Genomic DNA, 12,605 nt, shown 5'->3' on the forward strand with positions numbered 1-12,605 from the left:
AAATTGCCGACATCGGGTGTTGCATTCTCTTTTTGATATTCATTGACACGTTGTCGGCTGCATGTGAGCGATCAGCCCTACGGAATACGGACGCAATACGGGTGGCCTGATTAAAGGCCTAAACAGACGACAACCGTGCTTGTAACCGCCAATGTTAGCTTTTTTTTCAGTGATCATCCCGCTCAAGCCACTTGGCACAGGCCTTGTAGAGATCGTCCAACGCCTTGTCATGAGCGACGAAACGGTCGTACAGCTCCGGGCCAAGCAACTTCACAAAATGCAGCAACGAAGCTACGACGAAGTCGGCGTACGACACTGCTCTTGTCAGCCATAGGAAGCCGGAGTCTCACTGCCAGGGCCGCTCACCTGTAGTGCCCAAGAAGTAGGGGCCGTCCGTCTTCTTCAAGAGAGCTGCGAGGTTCTCAATCGGCTGTTTTGCCTGTGCCCACGCCGGATCGCCGCCCTTCTCCGCCTCGAACTGCTCGAGCGTCATGCCGAAGCGCTCCTTGCGCGTCTCGTAGAAGTAGGGCGCGCTCTTCTCGGTCAGCAGAACACGCGGGACGCGCGGCAGCAGCACGCCGGCCAACGGCTTCATAACGGGAGGGACGGAGTCGATGACCTGGGCGACGATGGGGTCGTCCAGGCGCAGCGAGGGAGAGTCGGCGTAGCGCTTCTCCAGCTCGGGCGCTATCTTGATGCTGTCCATGACGTGGGTGCCGTCCGGGAACTTGACGGCCGGGATGGTGTAGGGAATGTTGTTGGGATCATTCTCGTTCGGCGGCAGGCCCGTCGCCTTGAGAGACGGCGCAACGTCTGGGTATTCGAGCCATTGCGTCTCGTACTCGATGTTCTTGTAGTTGAGGGCCATGCGAGCTGAGCAGAGGAGCACGTGTTAGGCACGGACCGGGATGCTTGGCGGCGGGGTTTGACTTACTCTTCCATGGGTTGAGCGACCAGCAGGAGCGGCGGCCCTTGCTGGGCAGGTCGTAGAGGACTAGGGGAGCCATGGTGCAGATCTGCTCACGGGAATAAGTCAGGTGGAAGACGTGGATCCGAGGCCACAACGAGAAGTATTGATTGCCCTTTATAGGCGCTGGTGATTGGTCATCCAGGTCATCCACAGGGCGTGATGGAGAAGGTGGGGCCACAGCGCGACACAAATCCCCGCATGACGTCCTTGCTGACGCCCGCCGGCGTGCTTATTCATATGCGCGTCGCCCGATCCGTTGTCTATATAGCATGCAGACCAGGCTCATATACAGGCGCATCGAGTGATCGTTTGGTTTCTCTGTTTCCACGTTGGGTGTTGGCATTGGTGAAGAGCAAGAGCGAATGTGTCAGTGGAGCGCCTATCAAGCCGCCGGCCTGACTCGGGCTCGCTACCAACCACACGGACGGCTGCCCTGGCCCGCACGTAGCCTTTAGCCTCGATACAATCTTCTCAGACGCGTGTCTCAGATCTGCTGCCATCAGCCTGTCAGGGCCACCGTCTAGTTGGACCCGACTCTGTTCGGATGGCCTGCGATGCGACAGAGGAAACGTCGTCAACCTTCCAATCGCCAGCCGGCAGTGCGTTTCTTGCCAGCATGGTAGGTAGAGCTTTTAAGGTTTGCTGGGAAGCAATGAAGGAGGCTGGGCGAGCCAATGGCGTCGAGAATGCACATCATACTTCGGGCCTGGGCGCCTTCCATTCTGGTCTCACTCCGTCCGCATGCATCCGCTCGAGCAGACATGGACGTCCTGGGGCGGCGCGGATCTTCAGGCGATAAGCCCCGGCCCACGCCCGAAATCAGGCCACAGCCCGGGGCGTCCGGCTGGATCGTAGCTGGCGGGTGCTCAGCTTGGAGCAGACGACGCGTAGCACCGCGCAACAGACGCAGAATTCCGGAGAACGCCAAGAGCGGAGAGTTTCAGCGCAAAGTCTTGACGAGCTCTTGGACCAGACGGCAGGGATCGCGAGGCAGATCTGCAGGGACGCTCCGCTGGCCACCCACGCCCGGCTCGCGACTCGCACTGGCGACGCGGCAAACGTGGGGAAGGGGCTCGCTGGCAAGCCGCGATAAGACCCCGGCTGTCTCGAGCTGCACATCCATCCTACGGCGCCGTGGGCGCAGGCCCGCGGCTCGGGGGGCTGCGAAGGCACGAAGGATGCCGGGGCTGTGGGCCAACAGGAGGCGCAGGCGAGAGCGCTGAGCTCGTATTACCGTGGTATTATCTCGCATGCAACTTTACAGTTGAGGCCAAGCAACTCTCAAGCCATCGCCGGCGGTTCAGGCGAGCCAGATCTGCACCGACAGCTGGAGCACGCCCCATGCTCCACCGCGCGCTGGCTGCCGAGTCGGAACTCGGCCGCTGCTGAAGCAGAGCACTCGTCGAGTGCCGCCGGAGGCCAGAGAGGCGCTGGCCGCGGGCTGAGGCAGTGGCGACGGCCCCCTTTTCGCGGAGCCCACGGAGCCAGCGACGCCAAGGCGCGCGCAACAGGCTGACATGCGACGCCGTTGGCCCAGCCAGTGAGCGAGCGTCAGCCGCTGCAGCCACCGCCCTAGATACGGCCCTGTCAGCCGCCCAACACCTGGCCGGCACCCCCCTGAGGTCCGCTGACGGCGAGAGCAGCTCTCCGCGCGTGTCTTGGGGCGGGGTGGGTGCTAGGAGCGCGGGCAGGCAGAGCGTGCCGCAGCGTCGCAAGCGGTTGCGCCCGTTGACGCGGCTCACGCAGCTGTTCGCGGCCAAGCGTGTAAAATGTGCGCGCCGCGACATTGGGTAGGGCCGCGCCCCAGGGCCAATTTCCAGCGCCCGGGCGCTCGTGTGCGGCGCGCCAGTGCTGATGTGAGGCTTCCCCTGCCTGGCCGCGACACAAGATCACTTATACATGCCCACTCCCGCCCCAAGCCCGCCGCGCTTCCGACCACTGCGTCTCTCTCCCCCGTCCACACCACCGCATGATGGCCCTTCTCTCTAACCAGCGGGCCGCCGGCCTCGTTGGCCTCACTCTTTTCATCTTTCTGCTGCTTGGTTACACCACCTACAACTCGGGCTCCGCCAGCACCGTGCCCTTCAACTACCAGCCCGGCAAGCAGAGCACCGGATCCGGCGCTCCCACCCTCTCGCAGCCCGGCCCCGCCGACGGCTGGGCATTCGAGGCGAAGCGCGATGCGAAGAACTTTGGCCTCTCGCCCGAGCAATGCGATGCCGCCTTCCCCAAGCTGTGGGCTGAAATCGACCGCGCTGTCGCCCACCGCAAGAAAATCGGCAACATCACCCCCGACGAGGTTAAGATCGGCTGGAAGATCGATGGCATCGTCCGTGCCATGATCTATGACCGCCAGGTATGCTGCCAATGGCCCCCGGTTCCGCTTGCAGCGAGACGCGTGGCTAACCCTTCCCTTGCAGCTCTTCATTCTGAACGCTCGTGGCGCCCGTCGCCGCGACTATCGCCAGCGGACCCTGGCCGTTCTCCAGTCCATCCAGCGCGCCATCACTGCCTACCCCGGCGACATTCCCAACATTGAATTCTCCTTCGTCGTCGATGACGGTGCCTATTTCGCCGTCTACAACAATGAAACGTCTGCAACCACGTGGGCCCTGACCCGCGAGCCGCAGGACAACAACCTGTGGCTGATGCCCGATTTCGGTTTCTACAGCTGGGAAGGCCCGGCTGGCGAATACAGCGCTCTGCTGAGGTCCATTGCGCGGGACGAGATGCCTTTCGAGCAGAAGGACCCCCGTGCCATCTGGAGAGGTGCCAAGGCCCCTGCCGGCCACGTCCAGGTCCGCTCCGATCTGCTCAAGGTCTCCAAGGGTAAGGAATGGGCCGACATCGAGGAGATCGTCTGGGGCGGCCAGGGCGAGCCCAAGAACCTCATCCCCATGTCAAAGCACTGCAAGTACATGTTCCCTGTTCATACCGAGGGCCACACGTATTCCGGCCGCCTGAAGTACCTGCTCAACTGCCACTCGCTCACCGTGATCCACAAACTCCACTGGGCTGAGAACTTCCACGGTGCTCTGGTTCCGTCCGGTCCGGACCAGAACTTCATCCAAGTCGAACGCGATTTCTCTGATATGCACTGGAAGATGGAATACTATCTGCAGCACCAGGACGAGGCCAAGCGTATTGCCGACAACAACGTCAAGGACTTCCGTGACCGTTATCTGACTCCGGCTGCCCAGGCTTGCTACTGGCGTAAGCTCTTCTGGGCATGGAGGGAGGTGTCCTTCGAGCCCGATTATTACATGTCCGAAGAGGAGCTGAAGCTACAGACCGAAGCCGAGAAGAAGAAACAGAAGGAAAAGGAGAAGGTCGACGTCAAGATCGACGAGGACAAATCGACGAAGGACAAGGCGAAGGGCAAGAAGCCAACCAAGAACCCCGATGACGACAAGAGGTCCGACGATGACAAGAGGTCCGACGATGACAAGAGGTCCGACGACGACAAGAGGTCGACATCGGAAAAGACGGAAAAGAAGCTGGTCCCGCGCGGAATGCCCTACGAGACATATCTCCTTCTCGAGTCGTATGAAGACAGCCCGTGGTACAACAGCTAAACGGATCCGGACCGGACGATATTTATTCTTTTCCACTTTCGCACATTCCCCTCGGCGATGTTTTCAACGATGGGCACCTCGATCTGGCCTAGCACGGGCGACACCAGCGGGCTATTTTGGGAGCCCAAAGGCCTCAACCAGCACCTGTGTCGAGCAATTTCAGTAGCGCCCGGATGACGCGGCCGACTAAAGGGGGGGGTCGAAACACCTGCGTCACACACGCATCGGCCAGCCGACGGCAAGCCACCCAGTCGACGCTCAGAACACGCGACGTCCACGAACAGTCGGCCTCCCTCTCCCCTGCCCGGGCTCGCTCGGTTCCATCGTTTCCCTTTGCCGTAGATGATTCTCTCTGTTGCAACACGACTTGGTGTTTGGTTGGCGCATGATCGGAAAACCTTAAGCTGAAGAACAGCTGATTCCCAGGCGGGCTGCCAGGCGTTTTGGAGTTTCTACCATTGATTGGATAGCAGACATTGCGGGGAAGTTGAGGAGCCCGGTTTTCGCCGTTACGCAATCCGCATTCCGAAGCAGACACGTGGTGATCAAAACGAATATACAGCTAATTTCATTTTCCAATTTTGGCATCTGAGGAGTGCGCGTGCAACTGCACACCGGCCGATCTGTAACAGAGAAAACTGGAGAGATGCGGCCGCCTGATTGGGCTTGTGTGGATACGTTTCATAAACCCAAGACGGGGCTGCGCACATCGTCATCGCCTTTTCTGCAATGCACAATATGAGCAGTGGACACTCCCGCTTCTTTTCAACTTCCGCAACATCCCACCGGCAAGAGGGGCACCCCGCAGTCTCGCCTGCTTGGGTGTGCAATCCTTGCATGCGGTCGAAGCCACCCGAAACGTCGATCCCCTCACCAGTAACAGCTACCTCCACGTGGGAACGATTGGAGCTAATCCAGACCTCAAATGCTTCGCAGGCTCGCCATGTACCCTGCTGATTTGTGCACACATGGACGATAACAAAAATCGTCGCGCTGCGTCAGCCCGATCCACCTCTGAGGCTCTCCTAAGGCCACCACACGGACGAAGCGATGCGAATCTGGCCGACGTAAGGGCGAACGAGCGCACGAACGAGCCAGCATTTTTTTCACGATAAACGTACTGCGTATCGCTCTCTTATCTTGGGCTTCCTCACACGCCGATCAGGCCATCCTCGGAATGATTTCATTCTTCCCACATCGCTGGTCGTCGGGATGCTACCCGATATCTTTTCGGAATGACAGCAACACGGTCGCGTTTCCTCCCGGTTTCATCATCGAAACACCAGGGTCTTCCGTCCAGATATCGTCATGCCCCGCATCTTGTTGGGAACCTTATCGCCTGGTGTCGCGCGAAGCGGGAGCTTGGCGGTGGGGGAACGGATGTTGATGGTAGCTGTCATTCGGCAGGCATCCCGATGCGAATGATGCTCTTCACATGCGCCCAGAAGATGCCGGGTGAGATGTCTCACGAAAACAAGCAGGAAGAGGGAGATGCGAAGAGATGGCTTGACTGGGCAGCGATAGGGAACTATGGGTCTGCGGGGGATTCGTTCCTCTGCTAGGATGAAATGTCCCTGCGGCGAAGGGGTTGGAGACGGGATCCCGTCAACCCGTACTGACGCGATGTGACGACAAGTACCCCTCTGGAAGGCGCGTCTTATTGCCGCATTCCGGTTGCCTGGATCCCCAAGTTCCGTCTGGTATTCGCGATCTACCCCGCAATCTGGACGTCCGGTCTGGACGCGGCCGGGATGATGACCTTTGGGGTGGATTTCATTGCTCCATTTGGGCGAGCAGTGTACCATGTGGGAGAGTCGGGAGTTTGCGTTATGTCATTCGACATGCTGGTTGGCTGCGGGCGAGGGAAGGAGGCAGGCTGCAGATAAGCGGTTACACCCGGCATTGGCTCGGTCGAGTCAGGATGTGGTCCAAGAAGGCCTTTCCCGAGTTCCGACGACATGGGACAGGAGTGAGCGGCACAACGAGGATCGAGCTTCTCGAGACTAAGCAGTTGGTGTTTAGCTCTTAGACATAGTTTCATGGGTGGCTTGTTTGTCAACGAGCGTGATGGACGAGGTGCGAGGAGGCCGTGTCAGCAGGGCGTGGGATATATATTGAGCACTTTTCCCTCTTTTTCCCTTATCTATCGCTCATCCCATCCTCACTTCTCTGTTCAGGGACTTCAGATTCTCTATCAAATCATAGCAACCTTTGCCCCCGGAAGCAAACACTGTCAGTTTCCTTGCATGCCGCTGTGTCTGCCCGTTGTCCTCGCGCTCACCATTCGACAAACCTCAGCTTCCTCTACCATCAAGGTATCAACAACAAAGGCCTCATCGACCACGTCTGTTGTGACCAGTCCAATCTCCGACTCTTCGACCAACACCAAGACCGTATCCATCACCAGCAGCTCAACAAGATGGGGTCCATCGCCCTCACCGAGTGTGCCACGGCGCACTCCTCCGCCTCTCCCCCTACCGTGTGCCTCACACCTTCTGCCAAACCTTGGAACCTCACTCCACTCATGGAGTCAACCGCGCTTTCGCGCGCAGCGGGCTGGTACGATCGAAGAGCTCTCTTCTCTCTTGGCTTTTTATACAAAATCGCCGCCTCATTCACATTATCCCATAAAACATTCTGTCTTTCCACAGACCATCATCCCACATCCACCTCAAGCACCTCGAAAAGTTCATCGACCCTCAAACACTACATCACTTCCATAAACCCGACCTCCCCCTCCTTATTCCCCCTCACATCCATGGACCATATCCCCATCCCCAACCCAAGACGAGAGCCAAGAGCAACCCCTCCCGATAAACAGTCTTCCAGATACGGGTACTAAATCGCAGAAGCAGAGTATTCCTCAAGCTGGAGCTCCTCCAGCCCAGCGGATCCTTCAAGTCGCGCGGCATCGGGCACTACCTGCTCTGCCGGCTGTCCGAGCACCCCTCGCCCAACAAGGTGCACTTCTACGCCTCATCCGGCGGCAACGCAGGATTAGCGTAAGTCCTCCCCCTTCCTCCCCCTTCTCTCTCCCCCCACAAACAACAAACTAACAAGGTCGTCCACAACACAGCTGCGTCACCGCCGCCGTAACCCTCGACCGCCCCGCCACCGTCGTCTGCCCAACGACCACATCCCCCCACATGCTCGCCAAACTCCGCGCCGCGGGCGCCTCCGACGTCATCGTCCACGGCGCCGACCTCGCGTCGGCCGGCGAGTACCTGCAGCGCCACATCCTGCCGCGCGATCCCAACGGCGTCTACGTCCCGCCGTTCGACCACCCGGACATCTGGGCGGGCAACGGGTCCGTCGTGCACGAAGTCGCGGCGCAGCTGGCGGAGCGCGGGGAAGGCCGCAAAGCCCCCGATGCCGTCGTGTGCAGTGTTGGTGGCGGGGGCTTGCTGAACGGCGTGTGCGGCGCCATGGACGCCGTGGGGTGGGGAAGGGAGTGCGCGGTGTTGGCGATGGAGACGCGGGGGACGGATAGCTTGGCGCGGGCGCTGGAGGCGGGGGAGTTGGTGGCGTTGAGGGAGATTGGGAGTGAGGCGCGCAGCTTGGGTGCGCGGCAGGTCAGCGAGGAGACGTTTCGGCTGGCGAGGGACCCAAGGCGCGATGTGCGGAGTGTGGTGTTGGAGGATCGCGAGGCGGCTATGGGGTGTTGGCGGTTGGCTGATGATGAGAGGTTGATGGTGGAGCTGGCGTGCGGGGTCAACGTGGCGCTGTGCTATGATCAGGCCAGGCTGGAGAGGGCGGTGGGGAAGAAGTTGACGAGGGAGAGCAAGGTGGTGATTGTGCTGTGCGGCGGCAACGATGTCACGGTCGAGAAGCTGCATCAGTGGCGCAAGGAGTTTGGGGATGTGGAGAAGGAGATCCCGCACAATGCGGATGTGCCAAGCGAGTCGACTGCGCCGGGGCATACGTAGGGGAGGAGGCCGACGGGATAGATGTACGACGGCTCGACGCGGGTTCTTGGGTAAACAGGCGTTGGGTTTGATTTCTTTTGCGAAGAACAGGGTTTAAAGTTACAAATACAGCCTTTGCGGAGCGACAAGTCTCGGGAATCATTAGAACTGTGCATTCGAATTGGATTGCAATCTCCTGTTTTGTTCAGGAGGGGTATCATACAAGGAACTAATCAGCAGTAACCACCTCACTCACGCAACAACCTTGGGCTGCTCCAAGAGCGATTTCCTGTAGTTCCAGTAGTTCTCGCGGATGGGGTCGAAGCGCTCAGCCAGCAGATCGTACGCCTTCGCCGCGTTCTCCTTGCTGCTCTCCTCCGAGTAGATGTCGGCGAGCAGATCGAGAGCGTGGCTGGAGCTCACCTCATCAGGCTTTTCAACCGACGCGTACTGCTGCGCGAATTCCTTGAGCGTCGATAGCGGCAGTTTCGCGTGACGGACAATGCCGCGGAGGTAGTTCCACGGGCTCTGGTTCTGCGGCGCAAGCTTCACGGCCGCTTTGGCGTAACTGTAAAGACAGGTTAACACTTGTTGCATCTTTCACTGCTGTCGCAAAGTCCACGAAACTCACTCCATCTCCCTGTCCAGCACCTTCTTCTGCGAGAAGTTATCCGGGTTCCCGCCGAAGACAAGGAACCAGCGGTGGTTCCAGGCCGAGTTGTTGCGCACGTCCTCGCGCAGCAGGGCCTCGACGGCCTCCAGCTCGCCGTCGGCCCACAGGCCGAAGCGGCGCACCAACCACTGGCGGTAGCTCCAGACGTGGTAGTTCTTGGCGTCCTTGGCCAGCATGCGGGCGATGAAGTCCTGCTCGCCGGCGGCGTCGCCCAGGGCGTCGACGATGGTCTGCCGGTGGTGCCAGATCTGGTAGTTCTTGAGGTTGCGCAGCGCGGCGGCGTTGAGCCACGCGAGCTCTTCGCGGAGGTCTTTGCCGAGGCTGAGGACGTTTCTTGCGCGGTAGAGCCTGGGGTGGTGGGGAGAGATGTCAGCTTTCGGGGCGGCGGGAAAGGAGCGAGGAGCGCACCAGACGGTGTAGTGGGCCGGGTTGGACTGGATGATGTCCTCGGTCAGGGCAATAGCGCGGTCGCTCATCTCATTCTTGGCCATGATGGCGCGCAGGTAGCCCATGGCTTCGTCATAGTCCTCGGTGTACGTGATGGCGGCGAGGGCGTTGGGGCCACCATCGTCCAGCGGGATGGGCTCGACGTCGGCCCACTCGTCGGACTCGGCGTAGAAGGGCATGTTGGCAGATGCAGGTGCGGCAGAAGCTCGAGGGCGACGGGGTGGTCTTATTCGGGGAGTTCTTTGTGCTGGGGTCGGGTCGGGGCCCGCGAACAGCCCCGCGCCGATCCCGCCGCTCCGTCATCCGCCGATCCGCCGACTCCAACCAACAATCCCAACTTCTCCCATTGTCATGTCCCGAACCTCTTTCAATGATTTTTTGTTCTGCTGATGGCGTCAGTGGAGTCCCGGGATGATGTGGACGTGTATTCGCTGCGCTCGCAGCCCAATTGCTAATGTATGTTGAAACTGACATGACCGCGACTGTTCCATTTACTAAGTAATCAGCTTTGGGCAAGCGATGCGGGCGAGAGAACCAGATCGGCTTTGCATCAATGCGAGAACACCCTTGTGGGCGCGGACTTCCAATGACTTGACACAATTCGTGCCCGAAATTCTATTCCTCCCTTTGTCTATATCCAGTCAGCCTTGGATTGGAACACACGCAACATTCAGATGGAGAGTGAGAAGCTGCATCCAGAACACCCCGCAGTATGGAAGGTAGGAGCAACTGGAAGGACGTCGAAGTGCCGTCGAGAATTGAATTTAGTGGATTGCAAATTATATGCTGAACTCCACCCTGCACACTTCCTGGTCTTGGACCGTATCGCTGGAAAGCTGTCAGTCAACACGCCAACAGGTCAGTGTATCTTCGGAGACCACGTGCCTGTGACTGCCCATATAAAACTGTTGCTTAAAAGCCTCCATGGTGCTCGTCACTGCGCGAATCTGCTTCCTCCTCGTCCTCCGCCGAGCACACCATCGCAGCGCAACACTGCCACCCACAGCGACCAACTGCACAAACCCTTCCGCACCGCGCCAGAAACAGGACCGCCGCCCACCATGACCACGCTAGACGACGAGGAAGAGCCCGACCACCGCAGCGCATCACCACCGCGCCATCCGACGGACACCGCATCGTCGCGCTCCCGCACCCCGCAGTACCCCAGCCGCGACCCGCCAACGACACCGCTCACAAACGCACCCCAGCCCGGCGTCAACAACAGCCTGCCCTACTCAGCCAAGAGCTGGAACCGCAACGTCGCCGCCAGCTTCCCGCAGACGCGCATCCACCTCCATGCCACGCCGCCGCCGCAGTATCGCGGCGGTGGGTTGTCGTCGTCGTCGTCGTTGTTGTCCGAGCCTACCCAGGAGCTCAAGTGGGTGAACAACAACTGGGAGGGCAACCTCGACCCGCCCCGGCCGGCGGCGAAGAAGCGGAGGTTCGATCGCGAGCTGGAGTCCGACGAGGGCAGCGTCTGCTCGGACAGCGAGGTCCCCGCCGGCGTCGAGTTCGATTCGTTCCGCCTGCGGAAGAGGAACGCCGCGCTCAAGGCCAGGGTCGCGCAGCTCAAGCGGGACGTCGGAGAGGCTTGCGGCAGGGCGGATGCCGAGCGCATGAGGAGGGAGGACGCGGAGCGCTTCGTCGGCGCGACCAGGACTTTGATGTCCGAGTACCTTGGAGCGCCGAAGCGCGTGGAGCCCGAGCGGTTCATTTCGGATACGAGGAACTCCATGACTTTGTTCCTGGCCGAGGCAAAGGTGAAGAAGAAGAAGTAGAATCTGCCCGCGGGATAGGCTATAGGTGGCGTTGCGCTTTCCACGCCGTGTGGAAGATGTAGCGATTCCTGTGTTGGAAGCATGAATCCGGGTATGAACATAGGGTTTAGAATTGCACAAAGGCATTCAGGTGCAGTAAAGGACTACAGAATCAAGAATAGTGAGAATTATCCACGATAACTCCCGTGGAGTCCTTCTGTTCTTCTTTTCGTTCAGACTGGAAATGAGGACTTGAAGCGATGCGAAAATCCGGAAGAGGAGCACGGAAGGGAAGAAAATAGAAAGACTGCCTCATCGCCGAATGTTTCCTCCCTTGTTACAGCGAGAATGTTGCGAAGATCGGAGGGCCTTGTGTGTGGGCCCGTGACTGACCGGAAGGCGCAGCCGTCACCCATCGTGCTTGCCTTCAGAGACCTCAGTGCCCGGGCCTTTTCTGCCTTCAGCACCGCGTGAAACGACAACTTCGGCCCTTGCCTCCTACGTACGAAACACTCGACGTCTTTCACCCAAACAGCCGATCCTTTTTCTCTCCGGTGCGCAATCTTCGTCTTTGAGTGATGGATCCTGGGAAGCAGTCGGCGATGGCAGAGCAGGGTGACGGCGCACGGGCGAGTCCATCGTCGATGCCATGGAAAGACATGGCAGAGTCATGGGTGCGGGAGCTCCTCGTTGCTATTAAGCAGTGCAACTTGGTAAGTTTGCATACTGCGCGAACCCCAATTCCTGCACCAGGGCCAGAAGGGAACCACAGTATTCCAGACCAAAGAGCTCCCCGACGAGTCGGATCCGTCGGAAAACCCGCTAACCATGGCTTGGATCGAAAAAGAAGCGCATGCGTTTCCTACTACACCAGCGCCGTCGCAATGCAGGGATTGAACGACTCTTTCTCGAGATCGAAGAAAACACGCGTAGCACACCGAAGCGTAAGCGAAGAGCGACAATCCCAACCAAGCGGAGCGAGAAGTCCAACAAGCTGCCAAGCGGGCAAAGGAGGCTGCTGGGGCCGAAGGCGAAGTTGGTATTGGCGGTGCTGGCGAGAAAGAAGAGGATGTATTTCCCGTTGCAGAAGAACGCCCGCCCGGGCCCCCGACTTCTTCTACTTCCTCGTCGCCGGATCCTGTTCTCGTCCCATGGTCGCCGAGAACTTTGCTAAAACTCCCGGCTAAGCTCACATCCGTCCAGTCTGAAGAGCTGGAGGAAGAGATTCAGGAAAATGGTGGCTATTGGCCCATCCTTTCTTTCCCATGGGATGAGTCT

At 59.4% G+C, this 12,605-nt stretch overlaps 5 protein-coding genes across 5 annotated transcripts; 3 read left to right on the forward strand and 2 right to left on the reverse strand.

The window, feature by feature from the left end:
• Positions 1-166: 166 nt before the first annotated feature.
• SLS55_007099 (uncharacterized protein) lies at positions 167-1,007 on the reverse strand (the record flags this gene model as incomplete). Its single annotated transcript, XM_066778523.1, has 3 exons — positions 167-315; positions 367-873; positions 935-1,007. 3 exons carry the CDS (start codon positions 1,005-1,007, stop codon positions 167-169), a joined length of 729 nt encoding a protein of 242 aa, XP_066630960.1.
• Positions 1,008-2,942: 1,935 nt separating this feature from the next.
• Positions 2,943-4,545, forward strand: SLS55_007100 (uncharacterized protein; the record flags this gene model as incomplete). Its single annotated transcript, XM_066778524.1, has 2 exons — positions 2,943-3,326; positions 3,391-4,545. 2 exons carry the CDS (start codon positions 2,943-2,945, stop codon positions 4,543-4,545), a joined length of 1,539 nt encoding a protein of 512 aa, XP_066630961.1.
• A 3,146-nt stretch (positions 4,546-7,691) lies between these two features.
• On the forward strand, positions 7,692-8,471 carry CHA1 (catabolic L-serine/threonine dehydratase; the record flags this gene model as incomplete). Its single annotated transcript, XM_066778525.1, has 1 exon — positions 7,692-8,471. The coding sequence occupies one exon, from the start codon at positions 7,692-7,694 to the stop codon at positions 8,469-8,471; it is 780 nt and encodes a 259-aa protein (XP_066630962.1).
• Positions 8,472-8,702: 231 nt separating this feature from the next.
• Positions 8,703-9,749, reverse strand: RAM2 (CAAX geranylgeranyltransferase alpha subunit; the record flags this gene model as incomplete). Its single annotated transcript, XM_066778526.1, has 3 exons — positions 8,703-9,018; positions 9,082-9,471; positions 9,532-9,749. 3 exons carry the CDS (start codon positions 9,747-9,749, stop codon positions 8,703-8,705), a joined length of 924 nt encoding a protein of 307 aa, XP_066630963.1.
• An 882-nt stretch (positions 9,750-10,631) lies between these two features.
• On the forward strand, positions 10,632-11,348 carry SLS55_007103 (uncharacterized protein; the record flags this gene model as incomplete). The annotated part of the gene is made up of 1 exon (XM_066778527.1): positions 10,632-11,348. One exon carries the CDS (start codon positions 10,632-10,634, stop codon positions 11,346-11,348), a length of 717 nt encoding a protein of 238 aa, XP_066630964.1.
• Positions 11,349-12,605: the final 1,257 nt, after the last annotated feature.

The sequence above is a fragment of the Diplodia seriata genome (assembly GCF_021436955.1).
Source record: "Diplodia seriata strain FDS-637 chromosome Unknown scaffold_7, whole genome shotgun sequence".
Taxonomy (NCBI): domain Eukaryota; kingdom Fungi; phylum Ascomycota; class Dothideomycetes; order Botryosphaeriales; family Botryosphaeriaceae; genus Diplodia; species Diplodia seriata.